The sequence below is a fragment of the Fukomys damarensis genome, unplaced genomic scaffold (genome assembly GCF_012274545.1).
Source record: "Fukomys damarensis isolate Sample0158 unplaced genomic scaffold, DMR_v1.0_HiC HiC_scaffold_18, whole genome shotgun sequence".
NCBI classification, from domain to species: Eukaryota; Metazoa; Chordata; class Mammalia; order Rodentia; family Bathyergidae; genus Fukomys; species Fukomys damarensis.
Window position 1 is genome coordinate 11,858,406 of NW_022900930.1, and position 17,603 is coordinate 11,876,008.

Here is a 17,603-nt window from a genome sequence, read left to right on the forward strand (position 1 = left end):
AATCTATATAATTTTGCTTTGGATATAATAACATAATTCCACTGGGAAGAACTGTTAGTAGAAAACCTGTATGGGTAGAAAAACATTGTAGAATATAGTTCATCAAAGTGTTATTTCAACATACTATATAAAATGAATATATAAGTAGAAACAATTTATGTTTCCAACAAAATTATTACTAGTAGACTTTATTTTTCTTTTAAATCAGATCCAAGAAATTATATATCATTTCTAAGAGTAGACATTCTAGAAAAGAACAATTAGGAAAATCAGTATTATGACCACAAAGAATTTAATATCTTCCTATCTAAACAAAGTACTAGATGATTTTCAAATCAATTTTAATAGTCACAGTATCTGCCCTCCAGGAATCGTCAGTATCCCTGAGTGATTATGCCAAAGCTCTTTCCCAACATAATCTTCCCTGAAATTCATTACAAATTAAGAGATAGGTCTTCATTTGTAATAACTTACATTTAAACTTTGTGTTTTAAAAAATAAAAGCGGATCTAAAAGCAGTGATGCATTAATTGAATCTAGCAAATGGACAGGCAGGCACTGAGAGCTCTGAGAAGAGGAAAGGTCAGAGGGAGGACACAGAATAAAGAGACGGTCTTGCTCAGCACTTATAATACACTGTACCTCTGAGTCTACCAACTGTCTTCCTCCTTTGGTCAGCTGCTATTGTTGCTATAGTTTTGTTAAGAGACTGAAGAAATCCTGCAGGAACCTAAGCAGGCCTAAGACTATTATTTAAATTGTAAATTGTAAATCTAAATTTCTTATCTATACTGATTTACTCTTCAAGTATATGTTATTTTGATTCAGCAACTGAATTCACTTAAACTTTTATTAATTCAGAAAAATTATATTACTTAATTTAGCAGTGATTACATTAATTTAAGCACAGGGGGAACTTATCTTTATTAAGCAAAATTCTATATTTTTTTCAAATATTTCTGTATATAAACATTTTCCATTCACCTCAGAATCTTTGTTTAAAATGCATAGTATAGACTCTAAAACTTAAGTAGGAACAAAAGATTCATTTTTTTCAAACAGGGCAAATTTAAAAGGTAATTAAACAATACAGTTAGCACTGCAGTGACAGAGGCTCCAAATTACACAGGTTAGTTAAGTGAAAGAGGGCAAAGGCAGCAGGACTCAGATGCTAAGAATAAAAACAAAAATAGATCCAATGCAGCATTATGACTATGAGGATCAATGAAAACAGTTGCTCAAAATCATAACAGTTATAACATTTTCTATATTATTATGGGAGGTCTTTTCTAGTCTAGCATTTCCTTTGATGTTCTTGGCATTTGCTTCAGTAAAACTAATACTTAATACCAAAATCTGCATTATCTAAAGTAAAAAGATAACAGTGCCCCAGTTAAAAATAATCTGGCTATCACGGTAAAACTGACAACATCTTGTGAAAATATAAAGCGGCTAGAAGGGGAGAAGCAGCACTATTATTTTATTTAACTATTGATCCATCGATCCAAGGAACAGGCAGCAGGTTGCCCTTCCAATCAAAACTACTTTTATAGTAATACAAATGCCCTTGCCTGCTCAATAGTAAAGGTCTTAAAAAGAAACAATGAAGAGGAAGAGGTTTAAGAACATTATGATACAAACCATAAAATATGAGTAAATAACATGCTTTGATTTAATGCTCTAAGTAGAATGAGCAATCCTATTGCTTATGACAGCACAGCAGTTAATAAGACAGATACCCAATCAATAATAAAGTAGTAGTTAATGACATATATAGTTTCATCAGAGGAAAAAAAACTCAGTGTATAAAGATTTTATAAAATCAGGCTTGTAGTTCCATAGATAAAAACAATTTGGTAGCTATTTTCTTACCTGTAAGGACAGCTTTTGCTGAAGGATCTGCCAGGTCCAGGGCTGATTTCCCATCAGTGTTCCGAATGTTTGGATCAGCTCCGTGCTGCAGCAGCACTGTGCAGGGAAAGCAGAAACAGTATCTTACCTCCGGGATACAGAGATTATTTACTGGTAAGTGTCGCCTCGGCATGGTGTAGGCATAAACATACATTGCACAATTTTTTCTCTTTCAAGAAAAAGAGAGAGAAAACAAGAAAAAAGGCACTGCAGCAACTGATCTTTACTCCAGAGTAAAGCAAAGTTGGCAACTTATAGTACAGTGTTATCACATGACTTGACATCATAAACACGAAACTAGAAAATTCTTGCAATATACAGTTTTGGTTTGCCTCCCTCAGGCAGCCGTAAGGGAAGCTATGTGCTCACTGGCTCACACTGTGAAATATGCTAAGTGTAAGCCTGCCCTGTCTTTACTACCACTGTGGCTGGTTGCTGCTGCTGCTGCTTTACTGCTCAATTTCCAAACGCTTCCTGTCCTCAGAATAGTTGTAGCACTGTGCAAGCCTTTTAGTGGGTGACCACTTACACATGAAACTCACTGTGAGTTTAACAGACACAGGAATGCATGCAACTCTGCTCCTCTGCAGTTAGGTTGCAAAAAAGAACTCTCTTCTATAACAAATTTTCCATCAAAAATTTGTAGAAACAGAAACTCAATCACTAAAATGAAATAGATCAGTGGTGGCACACCTATGGCACGTGTGCAACAACGGACAGGTTCGCCGTAACAGAAATAGACACTAAAGAAAGTATGTAACACACACTGTCTTGGGTATACCTACAGAGAATTCTTCTAGAGGCTCCTACAGAGGAGAAAATCATTTTTAAAGCAATATCCAGACGTAACACTTTATTAATCCACAATATTTCTTAGCCCCATCAGGGGTGTCTGTAGGGGTTGGGTTGTTGCTGTACTGCTACCCAACCAATGAATAAACTAATAAATAAAGTATTCTTGCCCCAAAATCCAAAATTGTCCAAAATGTGAAACTTTGAGCATCTACATGATGTCACAAGTAGAAAACTCCATACCTGACCCCATGTGATGGGTCAGAGCCAAAACAGAGGTGCACTAAAAATATATAAAACAGCCTTTGGGCTATGTGTATAGAATATCTATAAAACAAAAATCAATTTCGTGTTTGGATTTGGATCACAATCCAAACATATCTTATTACATGTATGCAAATTTTACAAAAACTAAAACATTTCTGGTCCCAAGAACTTGACATAAGGTATACTCAACTAGGTATTAAAATGTTATTTAAATAAACAGTTTGATTATAAGTTTTGAGCCACTTCCCTTAGTAAGCCTCACATTTTCATCTTAGCTGTTGAGCAGTTTTGGATGAGGGACATTACAATCAGCTGTGGCTTGAGAAGATGCAGTGAGATCTTTCTACAGTAGTCTTCCCTTACCTGCAGTCCTGCTTTCTGCAATTTTACATGCCTGCAGCCAACCAGTCAGAAAATATTAAGCCGAAAATTTCAAAATAAACAAATCTTAAGTTTTAAACTGTGTGCCACTCTGAGTAGCATGATGAAATTTAACACAGTCCTGCTTTGTTCATAAGGGACACGAATCATGCCTTCTTTCTGGTGTGTCTATGCTGTATATCCTACTGTCACAATAATCATCTCAGTTATCAGATCAATTATAAAGGTATTACAGTGCTTATGTTAGAGTAACAGTAATTTTGTTCAATAATGGGCCCAAAGCATAAAAGTAGTGATGCTTACAATTAGATATGCCAAAAGAGAACCTGTCAAGTACTTCAAGTGAAAAGGTAAAAGTTCTCAATAAGTAAAGAAAAAACTCTTATGATATGCAAGGTTGCTTGGATCCACGGTAAGAACAAATCCTCTATCCATGAAATAGTGAAGAGGGGAAAAAGAAATCCATGCTGGTTTTGCAATGGCACTTCTGAACTACGAGATACAAAGCAATCACACTCAAAACAACTATCATTAATATTTATTGGTCATTGCTGTTAATCTCTTACTGTGCCAAATCTATAAACTATCATAGATTTGTGCATACAGGAAAAAAGTATATAGTCTATAAAAGATTTAGTAGTATCTGTGGTGTTAGGCAAGTACTGTGGGTCTTTATACCCCACAGATAAAGGAGATTACTATGTATTATTTAAAGTTTTTTTTCTGGGTTTTGGGGATTAAACCTAAGGCCTTGTGCATGATAAGCACACATTCTTCCACAGAGCTGCACCCCCCGTCCTTATATTTTATTCTTGAATATAAACAATGAACATATTTATTTTCCAGATGTTTGTAAATGCAAGGATTAAAAAGAATGATAGTAAGTACCAGAATACAAATCGTGATCACTATAGATAAGGCATTTGCAAGAACACTTATTTTTGATTTCAGTAGGAAATTCTGATGTGAAGATCTAGTTTGTAAAGATTATCATAAAGCAGACTGAAGAATCAAATGAAAGCTGATAACTATATGTAGTTGCAGAGTAATCACATGAAAATGGTAGGAAAACAAAAGAAGTAATAGCTACCATGAAAAGTATATTTTTTAGTTGCATGTGAGAGTAAAAGGAAATTTTTTTTAGAATTTGACAACTATATGATGGGAACTTTCACACTGCAGCTTTTTTGTTTTTGTAATACTGGGGATTAAACTCAGGGTCTTCCCACTAAGCTATATTCCCACTCTTTTAAAAATTCTTTATTATGGGACAGGGACTTGCTAAATGGTCCAGGCTGGGCTTGAACTTGAAATCTTCCTGTCTCAGCTTTCCAGAATGCTGGGATCATAGGATGTACCACTGCACCCAGTTCATACAGCAGCTTTTAAAGAATAGTAGAAGAAAAGTACCAAAAACTCAACTACTCCACCAAAGTCACCCAAAACCTCAATCCTTCTTGTTATGGTCAGTATTTTACCTATTATAGCTTTCCTATTTTGTAATACAGATCTGCCATTAGTTTAGCTGCAGCTTTGTTTTAGGTGACTTTTAAAAGAGTAATCCTTTTGAAATGTTTCTTAAATACTTTGAGGTCATACATATCTTTCATTGAACCTGAAGACATAAGCATATTCACTGCAGAGTAAAATCATTTATGATAATATTTATGATAATCAAATCTATGGTAGAAAATATTTAACCATTTTAAATTCACCAAATATAAATTTAAAAAAATGCAGTAGATTAAGAGTTTTAGAAGACATAAAAGTACCTGCAATGAGACTAGTATGAGTCTAAATTTATCTAACTTTCCTAAAAGTTAGATACAGGATTGCTGGAAAAATTAAAATGAAAACATAAGGTGGTGGGCCAGGGATTTAGCTCAGTGGTTCTGCCACCTGCCTTGCAAGCAAAGGACCCGAGTTTGATCCCTGGTACAAAAAAACAAAAACAAAAACATAAGGTGGTATGCAAAGCAGCTGAACTTTAACTTTGATGGTACCTATTAGCTACCAATATTTAAATATTTAAAACACATTTTCAAACACCCCACCCTGTTTTACTCTCAACTGCACAAATAATTATTAATTATGTGCTTTGTTTTAGGGTAGAAGTAAGCCATCTTTTTTTCTGTAAAGGACCAAATAGAAGCTATTTAGGCCTCATGGATCCTACTGTGTTTCCAACTATTCAACAATGCCTTGACACTACCTATCATTATAGTATAAAAACAGCCACAAAGCCAGGCATGGTGGCGCACACCTGTAATCCCAGCACTCAGGAAGGAGGCTGAGGCAGGGGGATTGCTGTGAGTTCAAGACCAGCCTGGGCTACACAGTGAGTTCCAGGGCAGTCTGAACTACATAGTGAGATACTGTCTTAAAATAAACAAATAAATAAAAAAGGGTAGCCACAGACAATAATGAATAAGCACAGATTTGTTCCAATAAAACTTAAGGACACTGAAATATGAATTTTATATAATTTTCATGTGTTCAGAGTTTCAAAATCCATTTTAAAACATAGTAGCAATTCTTCGTTTGCAGGCCATACAAAAGCAGAAGGTTGGCCTCTGAGCCAGGGTGTGCTAACCCCTGGGCAGTGTACTCAAAGTGTCATATATGGACTATTCTGGTCCCAAAATTGTCTGTAATCCATCTGCATTGAAACACATACAGAAATTGACAGCAAGCATTTAGAACTATGTCATTGAATTGTTTTCCCATTTATATTTATTCTTTATAATATTATCAGGGAAGGAAAAAATCCTGGCCCTCTGCAGTGGACAAATTAAGAAAAACACTGTGCCCAGGCTTCACATTCCAGGTGCATCAAGTAAAGAACTTAGGCAGAGGACAGGTAGTCTCCAGGTATCTGGGGTGAGGTCTTAAGCCTCTGATACTGCTTTTGCTGTAATGTGGGGATTTGTGCAGGACTGTTTTCTGATGCCAGAAGAATGGTGTATAACCAGCAAACAACAATGGCAGTCTTCACGAATGCCAGATTGCATTTGAAGTGGTCCATTCAAGATTCAAGGTAATGCTTCAAATTTGCTTTCAAAGTTCTGAGCCACCAAAGGGGAAAACTAAAAGGTGATTAATATGTAATAAAATTAGAAACGTCTTTTATCAACATTCATTGACAACACACTAATATACAACAGATTCTTCTTATATAACACAGATATCAAAAGCAAAGTTCTCCAAAATACACAAACAATATACCAAGTAAGGTTTGAAATGAAAACAAGAACACCCAAATCTGAGCAACATCCAGTACATAAATTCAAGAGTACTACAGTTCCAGTCAAAATTCTCTTATCTTATTTTTAATAAACTGGGACAGTATCAACTACAAATCTCAATGCCTTGATGCCAATCATTCCACTGAAATCTCATCTATTCTGTCTCCTTTTGAAGAAAGTAGGATGAAAAAAACACAGCAACTGGCATAACAATAAGACAGTCAAAAGTAAGATAGGATCGTCACAGTTTTAAAACACCATTTATAAACATGCTACGCCAACAAGGATGTGACCTTCTCATTTCTAGCACACAGGCATTCAGCTGCAGTACACTGCATTCAGCTATATTGTTTCATTTCATTACTTCAAAGTATTAAATTTCAGCATTTGCATAATTTTAATTCTTTCAAATAACCAAAACAACCTTCCACATTTATGGAAAGCCACAATCTGTCAAATTTCTACAAAAATACAAAATGCCAGTATGGTAAAGTATATCTAACTTGAGGTATTGTTAACTGATTTAAGACAGAGGAAATAGGAACAATATGAATTTTCCAGACTAAAAATGCAGTAAATCTTTTGAAATAAAAATCAAAGGTGTTTTGGTAAGATTTCACTTTAAGTGGCAATATGTAAGTAAGTAAATAAATAAATAAATAAAATCACTATAAAAAATGTTACAAATTCTGTTTATGTGAATTTAGAGCTATGTTAAAAAGTCTAAAACTATTTATAGTACAGAGATAGTCACTTATTACATCGAGTCTCAAAAACTGAATCATACAAAGACTAGATTTCTTCAAATCTATAAGCAAACAAAAATTTTCAATTTTTACAAAGGATCAAATTTTAACTGAAAACCTTCAATACAGGCAGGCTTTAGGAGACAAACTATTTTTTAACTGAAATATATGATATATCCCATTATTAGTACCTACTCAGAGTTTCTTGTCTGGAAACATCTAATTTTTGTTGTTATTGTTTTGTTTATTTTTTGAGACAGGGTCTTGCTTTGTAGCCCAGGCTGGCCTCGAACACACAGTGTTCCTTTTGCCTCAGTGTCCTCGGACTGTAGGGATTGCAGGCATGCACCACCATGCTCAGTTTGTTCAATATTATATTGGTATAATACTATATAATGTCCTAAGTTATTCCATTATAATACTGTCCATATTTACATATTATACGTAGTTCTAAAATTATCTTTTCATTCAAGAAACTTTACGTATTATAGCATGAAAATGGCCAAGCTAATGCTTTTCATCAAAAGTTAACTTACCACTAACAATATAAAAATTAAAGTAATTATTGCAGTAAACATGAAAATTCAACAAATAAAAACAGCAGTATGACTTACTGAATATAAATCAGAATTTATACGACACAACTTTTCAGTTTTTAGTAATGGCAGACTAGCTTATTTAGACCTCCCTTGGTAACAATGACTAGAACAAGCTTTCGAACAAAAATGCAACTTCCTAAGATCATCTAAGCTAAGGAGACAGTTAAAAAATTACAATAGAAAACTGAAAAGAAAAAGTAATCTAGAAGGTAGACATATATGGAAGCCAACATTTTTCTGAAGAAAATTACTGAATTATAATACTGTCAACTGTTTTTCCACTGTCTCTTGGGGCAAACTAACAGCAATAAAAGGAGACTTCCCCAAAGTAAGGAATGTAACAAAGATTCTCCCCATACCTTAAGGTTTGTACCTCAGGATGAACATAAAGTAGAAAGTAGTCTTGGTACAGACCAACCAGGGCTTCCTCATTAGTAGCTACTGTGGTTAGAAAACATTAAACAATTAAGAGAACCAAGATGCTGGGAGAAGAGCAGTACTAAGAAACAGAAATTCTGGCCTTGACAAAGTTAAGAGAATCTACAAACCTCATTAACCCAAGGATACAGCTAGAGACAGAAAGGTCACTTTAGTTATGAATAAGCACCATACTCTAGGACAGTTGGGGGTCTACAAGGCCAAAACTACTTTCATAATAATATTAAAATACTATTCCCTTGTTTCATAGTATTAACATTTATACTAATGGTGCAAAAGCAACAGAGGATGAAATTGCCTGAAACAGCAAATATCAAGGCAGGGCCACCAAAACGTTCTAAATGCTTCCTTAGAATGTATCTGCAGTTTAAAAAGGGAGTTGTGATTTCACATGTACTTGATGAAAGAGTAAAAATTAATACTTTGGTCAATTCTTGACCTTTGTGAAGAACTAGAAGAATTAGAATGTACACATAAAAGACTTCTAATGTATTTCAAAGTACAATGTTTGTTTCAAGAAAAGGACTTAAGAGGTTATACAAACTGTAAGCTAAACTAATCAACCACTTTTTGTTATGAAGCATCATTTAATGTCAAAAGATACTTGACAGAAAAACTGTTATTCAGAGTGGGATATTTTGCAGACATATTTTTTTAGATGACAATGATAAAATATAGGCCTTCAAGCAAAAATAAGAATTCTGAAACATTTTCATCTGCCTGTGTGAAATTCCAAATTAATATTCATTATCAGTAGAACTCTTCAAGATATAGGTGCAGGCAAAGACTTTATGAACAAAGCCCTGATCTGATATGAAATATTACAAAGAATCAACAACTGGGATCTCAAACACATTTTACGCAGCAAAAGAAACCACCAACAGAGTGAAGAGACAACCCACAGAGTGGGAAAAATTTTTTGCCAGCTGTTCCTCAAAGGACTAATATCTAGACTATATAAAGAACTCAAAAATATCAGAGCCCCCAAATATAAAGAACCAATCCAAAAGTGGGCATCTGAAATGAATAGGCACTTCTCAGATGAAGAAATAAATATAAACAGCAAATAAATATATTTAAAAAGATCAACATCACTGATCATTGCAGAGATACAAATTAAAACAACACTGAGATTTCATCTCACTCCAGAAAGCATGGCTGTTATCAAGAAATAATAACAAATGTTGGTTGGGCTGTGGGGAAAAAGGAACCCTTCTCCACTGCTGGTTGGAGTGTAGACTTATTCAACCACTGTGGAAATCAGTATGGAGATTCTTCAAAAAACTAAAACTAGAGGTTCCATTTGACCCAGCTAGAGTATGTAATTAGATGGTCTAACATTCTATAAACATGGAGCTCAGTGCGAAGGCCCTGGATTCAATAACTAGTGCTAGGGAAAGGGAAAAAAGCCCAAACAGGATAAACTGATCAGGTAGAAAAAAAATTTTTCATATATGAATCACAAAGAACTACAAGGAAGTAGGTGAAACTCAATAAAGCATGCAAGTTAGTAAACAGTATATTAACTACACTGAAAATTAATTTCTGAACTTACCTTAACACATATGCTATAATACATGTATGTCAGGCAGAGATTATATTTGTTCCTATGTATACGTTCAAAATAAATCAATTAAATTATTCTATTGAAAATATTTTAAATAAATGGAAGTGAAGTAGATACAGTACTATCCTGCAACCAAGACATACAAGGTTTAGGTCTGATAAGCCAAATCAAAATAACTCGTGTGTGAAATTTTTCATTTAAAAAACATTTTATTTTTGCATTTCTTTTCAGAAGCCTTTCCAATGATTAAGATCCACTTATTTCACAACACAGTTTCAACCTCTGAATATTCATCTAAATTCTTCCAATTCTAGCATTTATAGGACATAAACACTGTATAAGCCAAATTAAATTTGAGACATAAAAAAGAATGATCAGTTCTATTCCCTCTCAATATACTACTGCTAATAAGCAAGTTTCTCTTGAGAATATGAGATAAACATTTCTTTGACGCTCAATGGTATCTTCTGTACTGAATAATTAGTGACAATCATTGAGTGAAGTAAGCTTCTTTCATCTTAATATCCTTGGAGGAACATGAGTACCTCATTACATAATGCATAGCCTACTATGACCCACTTATAAAACTCTCTACAATAGAGATTAAAGAACAAGTATTCTAGTGTAACACAGAGGAAATCCAGTTAGGTTTAAGCAGAGAAGTTTTGAATCAAAGGGTAAGTAGTCCCAGCTTGGTCTCTTTAGGCATAAAATAAAAATTACCCAGGGTTCTAGATCTACTCTGTCCAATGTGATTGCCCATATCTACACGTGACCACTGAGTCTTTGAAATATGTCTATAGAGAATGATGATCTGATTTCTTGCTTGCATTTAATTTTCATTAATTTAAATTTAAGAATTGATGGTTCAGCTGCTGGGACATGTTTAGCATGTTTGTAACATCAGGTATGTGAATCTACTTTTTCAACAGCAAATTTTATAAAATCCAAATACAGATCAAGAAAATTTTATTGTTACCTGAGATGCGCTTAAAGTATAAAATATAGAACAGATTTCAGAAACTTTGAAAAGTATTTAGAAATTCACTGAAACAGTTTGAATAAATTGTGTTAAAGAAAACATATTATTAAATCATGCATTTCTTTTAACATAGCTATTAGAAAATTAAAATTACATTTGTGTCTGGCATTGTATTTTTATTGAACAATGCTATTCCAGTACAGATTTTCTACTTTGGAGCCTCTGACATTTTGGACCAGCTAATTCTTTGTTGTCATGTGTTCAGTGATGACTCTACCACTGTGCCTTGGAAACCCTTCCTTGTGAATCCAGAATTCACAGATAAAATAGGTAAATGGCAGTTAATCCAAGTTCAATCACAAGGTTCAAAGCCTTGTGATCCTCTGGAGGAAGAGAAGATAGAACGGTGTTAGGAGTCAGGGCATTAATTCCCACTTCTAAGGACACACGGGGCTTTCTGTGTCATCCTAGTCATTCTGCTTCTTCAAAAATTAGTTATCTCTTGGAAGATACAGAAATAACTCCAGACGTACTCAGCTACCTCATTTTTGACAAAGGAGCCAACCATCCTCAGTGGAGAAAGATAGCCTCTTTAATAAATTGTGTTGGAAAAACTGGATTTCAACCTGCCAGAGATTAAAACTAGACCCTTATCTTTCACCATTCACTAAACTAAAATCCAAGTGGGTTAAATTAAAACAGAAACTCTAAACTTGTGGAAGATAAGTTAGGCAAAACTCTCAAAGACATTGGCATAGGGAAACAGCCCACTTGTCCATCAGTTGCAGACTGGATAAAGATGTGGTTTTCTATAAAATGGAATATTACTCAGCCACAAACAATGAGAAATTAGTTATTCATAGGAAAATAGATAAATATTGAGGAAATACTCCTAAGTGAAATAAATAAGTCATACATGTGTAAATACCGAATAGTTTCTCTGGTGTGAAAAACTATAATGGTACATAAAATCCTAATGATATAACTGACTGTGAAATAGGAAGAAAAGGGCTAATGGTGCAGGGGAAATGGGAAGGGTAGGGGAAAGGTAATAAGGGAAAAGAAAAAAACAACATGAGAAAATGAAAAAATGGAAATAAAGTATTTGTAAATAGGGAAGGGAGGAGGGGGTGAAGAGAGGGCAGAGATAAGGGGAAAAAATGAGAACCAAGACCTGTCATGTAAAGGTACAAGATCCCAATAATGAATGTAACTGTACTGTATACTTAAAAAGTACCAATAAACTAAAACAAACAAACAAAAAACTGGTTATCTACAACTTTTAATATAGTCATTTGGCCCATTTTCTTTCAGTGTAATACTTTTTGTTCTATGGTACAAGAAACAAGGACCTGGCACCTTCAGCTTATCCTCCTTTTTACAGTCCATGTAAGCTATAAGCTAAAGTAGCTTGTGGCATCTTTGCCAGCCCAAGCAGCCAGGCTCTGGCCTTCATCGTGACTTTTCTTGGTACATATACTCGACAGTGAGGAGTTCCTACCTCTTATAAGATGCTTAATAATATTCCTGAAGGTCTATACTTCTCATCTCTGAAACTCTAATATTAATCAGGATTTTTTGTAAGTTATAGTACATTTGAAAAGATTCGTGTAATTTAACAGCATAAAAATAATAGTAATAATAGTACACTGAAATAATAAATGGTAAATAAGTTTAAAGGGACGATAGTAATAGTGAACACTAAAAAAATGATCTCTAAGGATCCTTCTAAATTTAAGATGATATTATGGTCTATAAACATTCTTTAAACATTGATTTTATCAAATAGACTTTTTTAAATTATGAGGAATACAAACTACATAAGTTACCTTAACAATAGGAACATGATTAACAGAGGTAAACCGTCAAAAGCAGAGGCAGAAATGTGTCCAAAAAAATTTACCTTGTTGCTACCTAGCCTTGTCTCCCAGCCATTCCTCTCAGATACAAACACATTTACCTGTATTAACCGACTCTTATTTCCAAATTTTCACTAAAGAGACCTTGGTCCAGCTTGGCTCAATGTATGGTTCTAGACTTTTAAAGTGTTTGGCCAGAAAAGCAGGAAGAAGCTCAATATAAACTATGGTGACAGAGGAAGAGGCATTAGTTCTCAGAGAAGACCATCAGGCAGATACTTTAATGGATATCTACTACAGGAACACATCTTCAATTTAAAACTGGTTCTAGAACATATAGAACATACATGGATCGGTTCACAAAAGGTAGTGATTCTATCTTTAAGAGGGTGAAGTAACTGGGACCTGTACATTTTATTTTGTTTTATATATTTTACATTATTTTGATGCTTATTACAAATATTTTTGAGTGATACTTCTCTTCAGATAAAAAAATCATGTTTATGTATGCTAGTTGCCAAAGCAATGCTAAAACCTGCTGTTCAAAGTAATTAGTTTGTACCCAATAGATTAAAATTGAATAGCTTTTCCTGTCAAGTGAATAATATTAAACATGATGATAATATTAATAAGTCTAATGTGAACTAAGTCAACAAATTCTATGACAAAGCGGACTCTAAAAACAAGTGTTAAGTCTTAAAATAGTCAAGAAGTAATTCTATTTTGCCAAGATCTAGAGTTTTAGTCAAACATTTTTGGTTTTAGCCTTTTAATATACAAGTGATTAAAATTTCAGAATTCTGTCAACATCTGGGAGTCAGCATTTTTGTGATAAATATTTCTTAATTTCACCAGTGAACTATTTTCCTTTGTATGCCTCATTAGAGGGATATTTATTTATAACATTTCCCCATGTATCTCACTAGGAAAAAAAAACTCTGCATTTCTTTTTTTGTTGTTGTTTTGTTTTGTTTTTTTTGAGACAGGGTCTCACTATGTAGTTCAGACTGCTCTGAAACTCACTGTGTAGCCCAGGCTGGTCTCGAACTCACAGCGATCCTCCTGCCTCAGCCTCCCGAGTACTGGGATTATAGGTGTGCACCACCACGCCCGGCTATAACTCTGCATTTCTTTAAAATAATTTTTTTCCACAAAAGTCAAGACCCTTGCTACTCTGTTGGATTTATTTATTAAGGGCACCATGTCACAGTTAAGGTTAACAACAAATATAACAACTATGATTAAGAACCTAGATTAGAGTCAGACTATACCAGCTAGAATCCCAATTTGGCTACTATTTTGTTCCAGAAGCCTAGGAAGCTTCTCTACCTCCCTATGCTTCCATTCCCTTAAGTATAAACCAGGAGACAATCACAGTACCTATATCATAGGGTCGCTAGGGGATGAAACAAGCATTGTTAAAGTGCTCAGATTATTGTAAGCATATGTACATAACAATTTTCTTAGAAAGATATTAAAAGTACAGTATTCACTCATAAAAATTAGGTCAAATGAATAAAATTTTACTGGGTTTACATGGGAGAATTCTTCTTTTGCAGTTTCATAAATTAAATGTATCTCTTGAAATCTTTACGATCAAACTTCAGAATAAATTTAATAAAACACCCCCCAATTAAATTTTGCTAATATATTTTTATAACCATAAAAATCCAAGTTTTAAAAAGGTATGCTATGTCTTTGATAATTTAGACACAGATTATTCTGTATGTATATATTGTAGATTTTTATATCCAAAACAAAATTATATCATTTTTGCAGAGTTAAGCCAAGCCACAATAAATTTGTGAAATCAGCATTATCTGTTTACTCAAATCATAATTTATTTTACAAAGTAAGGTAGACACTGGAATATATATACTCACAAGAATCATTATAACAACATACACACACACACACACACACACACACACACACACATAACATATATAAAACAGCACTTTTTCTTGGAAATGTAAAACAGAAAAAGCTAAAAAGTACTGTCCCGGGAGTCAGTCAAACATGAGTTTTATTCCAGAATACTCTGTACTTGGTAACTGTCTGACCGTGGGCATGTTATTTCACCACTGTCAATCTCCACTGCTTCTTTTATAAAATGTTACCTAACTTAGCAAATTGGAATGTGACAATCTCTCTCTACAGATAGATAGAAACAGACAGATAGATACTTATCATTAGCTGGGTTTGACCTGTGTAATTGGAACTCAGTAAATATGTTTTCATCCAAGTCAGGATCTTTTCACAGGATCATGTATACACTACTAAAAAAGTATATACAGGACTGATATAATACGGCCAAATTGGTAATAGCCCCAGGAACAATAAATTAATCTGAGCCATACCAAATGTTGTTTTATGCTTTTTATTTAAGGGAGATTACTTTCTCTAATATTCAACTAGATTCGGCTGAATGAAATGTCCTAAGGACTAAGATAAATATCTTTACCATCTTACCACCTTAGTTCATAACAGGCTCACACAATCTCTTCAGCTGTGAAGGGACAAGGACATGTGAAAGGTACTTCCCGACCTGTTTCAGAGACTCTTCCACCCACCTTCCTAAGTCCTTCCCTACACTGTCACTCTACCTCTCCTCTTTCAAGGCCTCAAGGACTTTATCAGCATTATAGACAAGTTTCCTATGTGTCTGAAAGTAAAGCCAGTTTTAATACGTTACAAGGTTAAAAACATTTAAAAACATTCCCTAAGGAAAACAAGATTAAATCTATATAATATTTTGCTTTGGAGTTCAGTTTCTCAAAAAATTATACCACTAGTGTTATTTTTCTATGCCTCTGAGAACTGATTCAACAGATTCAAATTTCAGCACACTGTAGTACTTTGAATCTGAAGGGAGCAGAGAATATAAACAAGGATTTCCCATTTTCTCTGGGAAATTGTTAAATTATTTAGTTAAAAACAAATATGTAATTTAATAAAATAGTTTAAGAAAACAGCTGTTTTTATTTTAGATAATAAATTATTCTATCATCAACTTTCTTAGTGGTAGTATTCAGTCCTATTCTATTTCAGATCCCACCTCAGCCCCTTTTCTCAATTTGGAGGAGGCAAAAGCTGCCTTTTTCTTCTAATAATGAAATTCCTTCTCTGCTCTTTGTCCTTTCACTCCTAGTGGGTTACAATGTTCAGAAATAAGCAACTATGATGCCTTCTGGCAGCTGGAAAAAGAACTATTTATCCATAACTGATTTGCTTTAAAAATATTAACCAGTTAAGACGTGGTTGTGCACCTGTAATCCCAGCACTCAGGAGGCTAAAGCAGGAGAATCACCATGAGTTTAAGAGCAGTGCAGACTACATAGAGAGTTCAAGCCCAGCCTGAACTACACAGAGAGATCCTATCTCAAAAACTCAATAAACAACATATGATAAAATAAAAATTAGAAACATTAACCACTGTTCATACTTACTCAATATTACTAAGCTTTCATTTTATATTTGGTCACAATGAAGCAGTAGAAGTTATTATTCTTCGTACTGAAATATTTGTGAAGAAAATGTTTGTTATATACAAGGCCTCCATTAAGTTAATTAAAAAGCCGAAATAACAAGGGTGGTGATAGTACTTATTCATGTTTTTATCAAATCACAATTAAATTTACAAAAATACACAGGATATAAAACAAAGGACATATACTAATTCGTACTGATGGTAACAAAGAGCTGCATCAGGAACAACAGCCAGTCAGCAAGCTTTTCCTGCTGTCCACTTCATGTCAGAATTCAAAAAGGATCTACACAAACATCTTCCCGTTGCCACCTAAAGGGAAAAAGAACTGAAGGAAAAAAGCATTTTCCAAGGCTCTGCTTGCTTTAGATGTTATTTAGTTTTGCATAACAACTTAATTCAGCATATACGATGCCCATTTTACAAACAGGAAATTAAGGCTCAACACAGTTAGATGACTGTGGGATATAAACCCACAGTTGTTAGGAGATAAGCTAGATTAGGGGACTCACCAGAGCATTTCTGCTCCTATTCCCTCAATTCTCACACTCAGGCATCTTTTTTTTAACAGACGACACTCAAAACTGCCCAAATGGAAAACAAAATATATGCTTTCTATCTCTAATCATGACTCTCTGTGCCATAGCAAGTTTAGAAATTTTCAAGCGTGGCCCAAAACAAACATATATCTAAATACACAATGTGATTTTTTTTTGTCTTGTTTTTTTAGCAAGTCAAGGTTTAGATTTTTGTTTTGTTTTGTTTTTTATTGAGTTTATTGGTACAATCTAGGTATACAATACAGTTACATTCATCACTGGGATCTTGTACCTTTACATAATAGGTCTTAATTCTCATTTTTTTCCCCTTGTCCCTGCCCTCCCTTCACCCCCTCCTCCCCTCCCCATACAAACACTTTATTTCCTTTTTTTCAGTTTCTCATATTTTTTTCCTCTCCCTTATTACCTTTCCCCCACCCTTCCCACTTTCCTTATACCTTTTGCCCTTTACTTACTATTTCACATTATTAATTATCTCATTAGGATCCTGTGTACTATTATAGTTTTTCACACCAAAGAAACTATTCAGTATTTCAGTTAAAGAAATCTCTGTATGAATATTAAAAATAGGGAATCCTAAAATAAAACTAAAAAGGAAAGTAAAAGAGAAAAGGCAATGATGTAACATCAAAATAATCCTAATTCTGGAGATGAAAATGGTCCCTGAACATATTTAAATTGCTTCTCGCTCTTATAGTCTTATCTTATTCTTTTTTTCATTATTTAGAGAATACTTTATTAGTTTCTGTAATCAAACCCACGTAGATAT

At 34.0% G+C, this 17,603-nt stretch overlaps 1 protein-coding gene across 1 annotated transcript in view; it reads right to left on the bottom strand.

Annotated features, from left to right (window-relative positions):
• The window catches only part of Tnks (tankyrase), a 163,741-nt gene that overhangs the window by 104,881 nt on the left and 41,257 nt on the right, over positions 1–17,603 (bottom strand). The window contains exon 4 of the mRNA XM_010621890.3: positions 1,873–1,968. Coding sequence (XP_010620192.1) covers positions 1,873–1,968 — 96 coding nt within the window. The remainder of the gene's footprint in view (positions 1–1,872; positions 1,969–17,603) is intronic.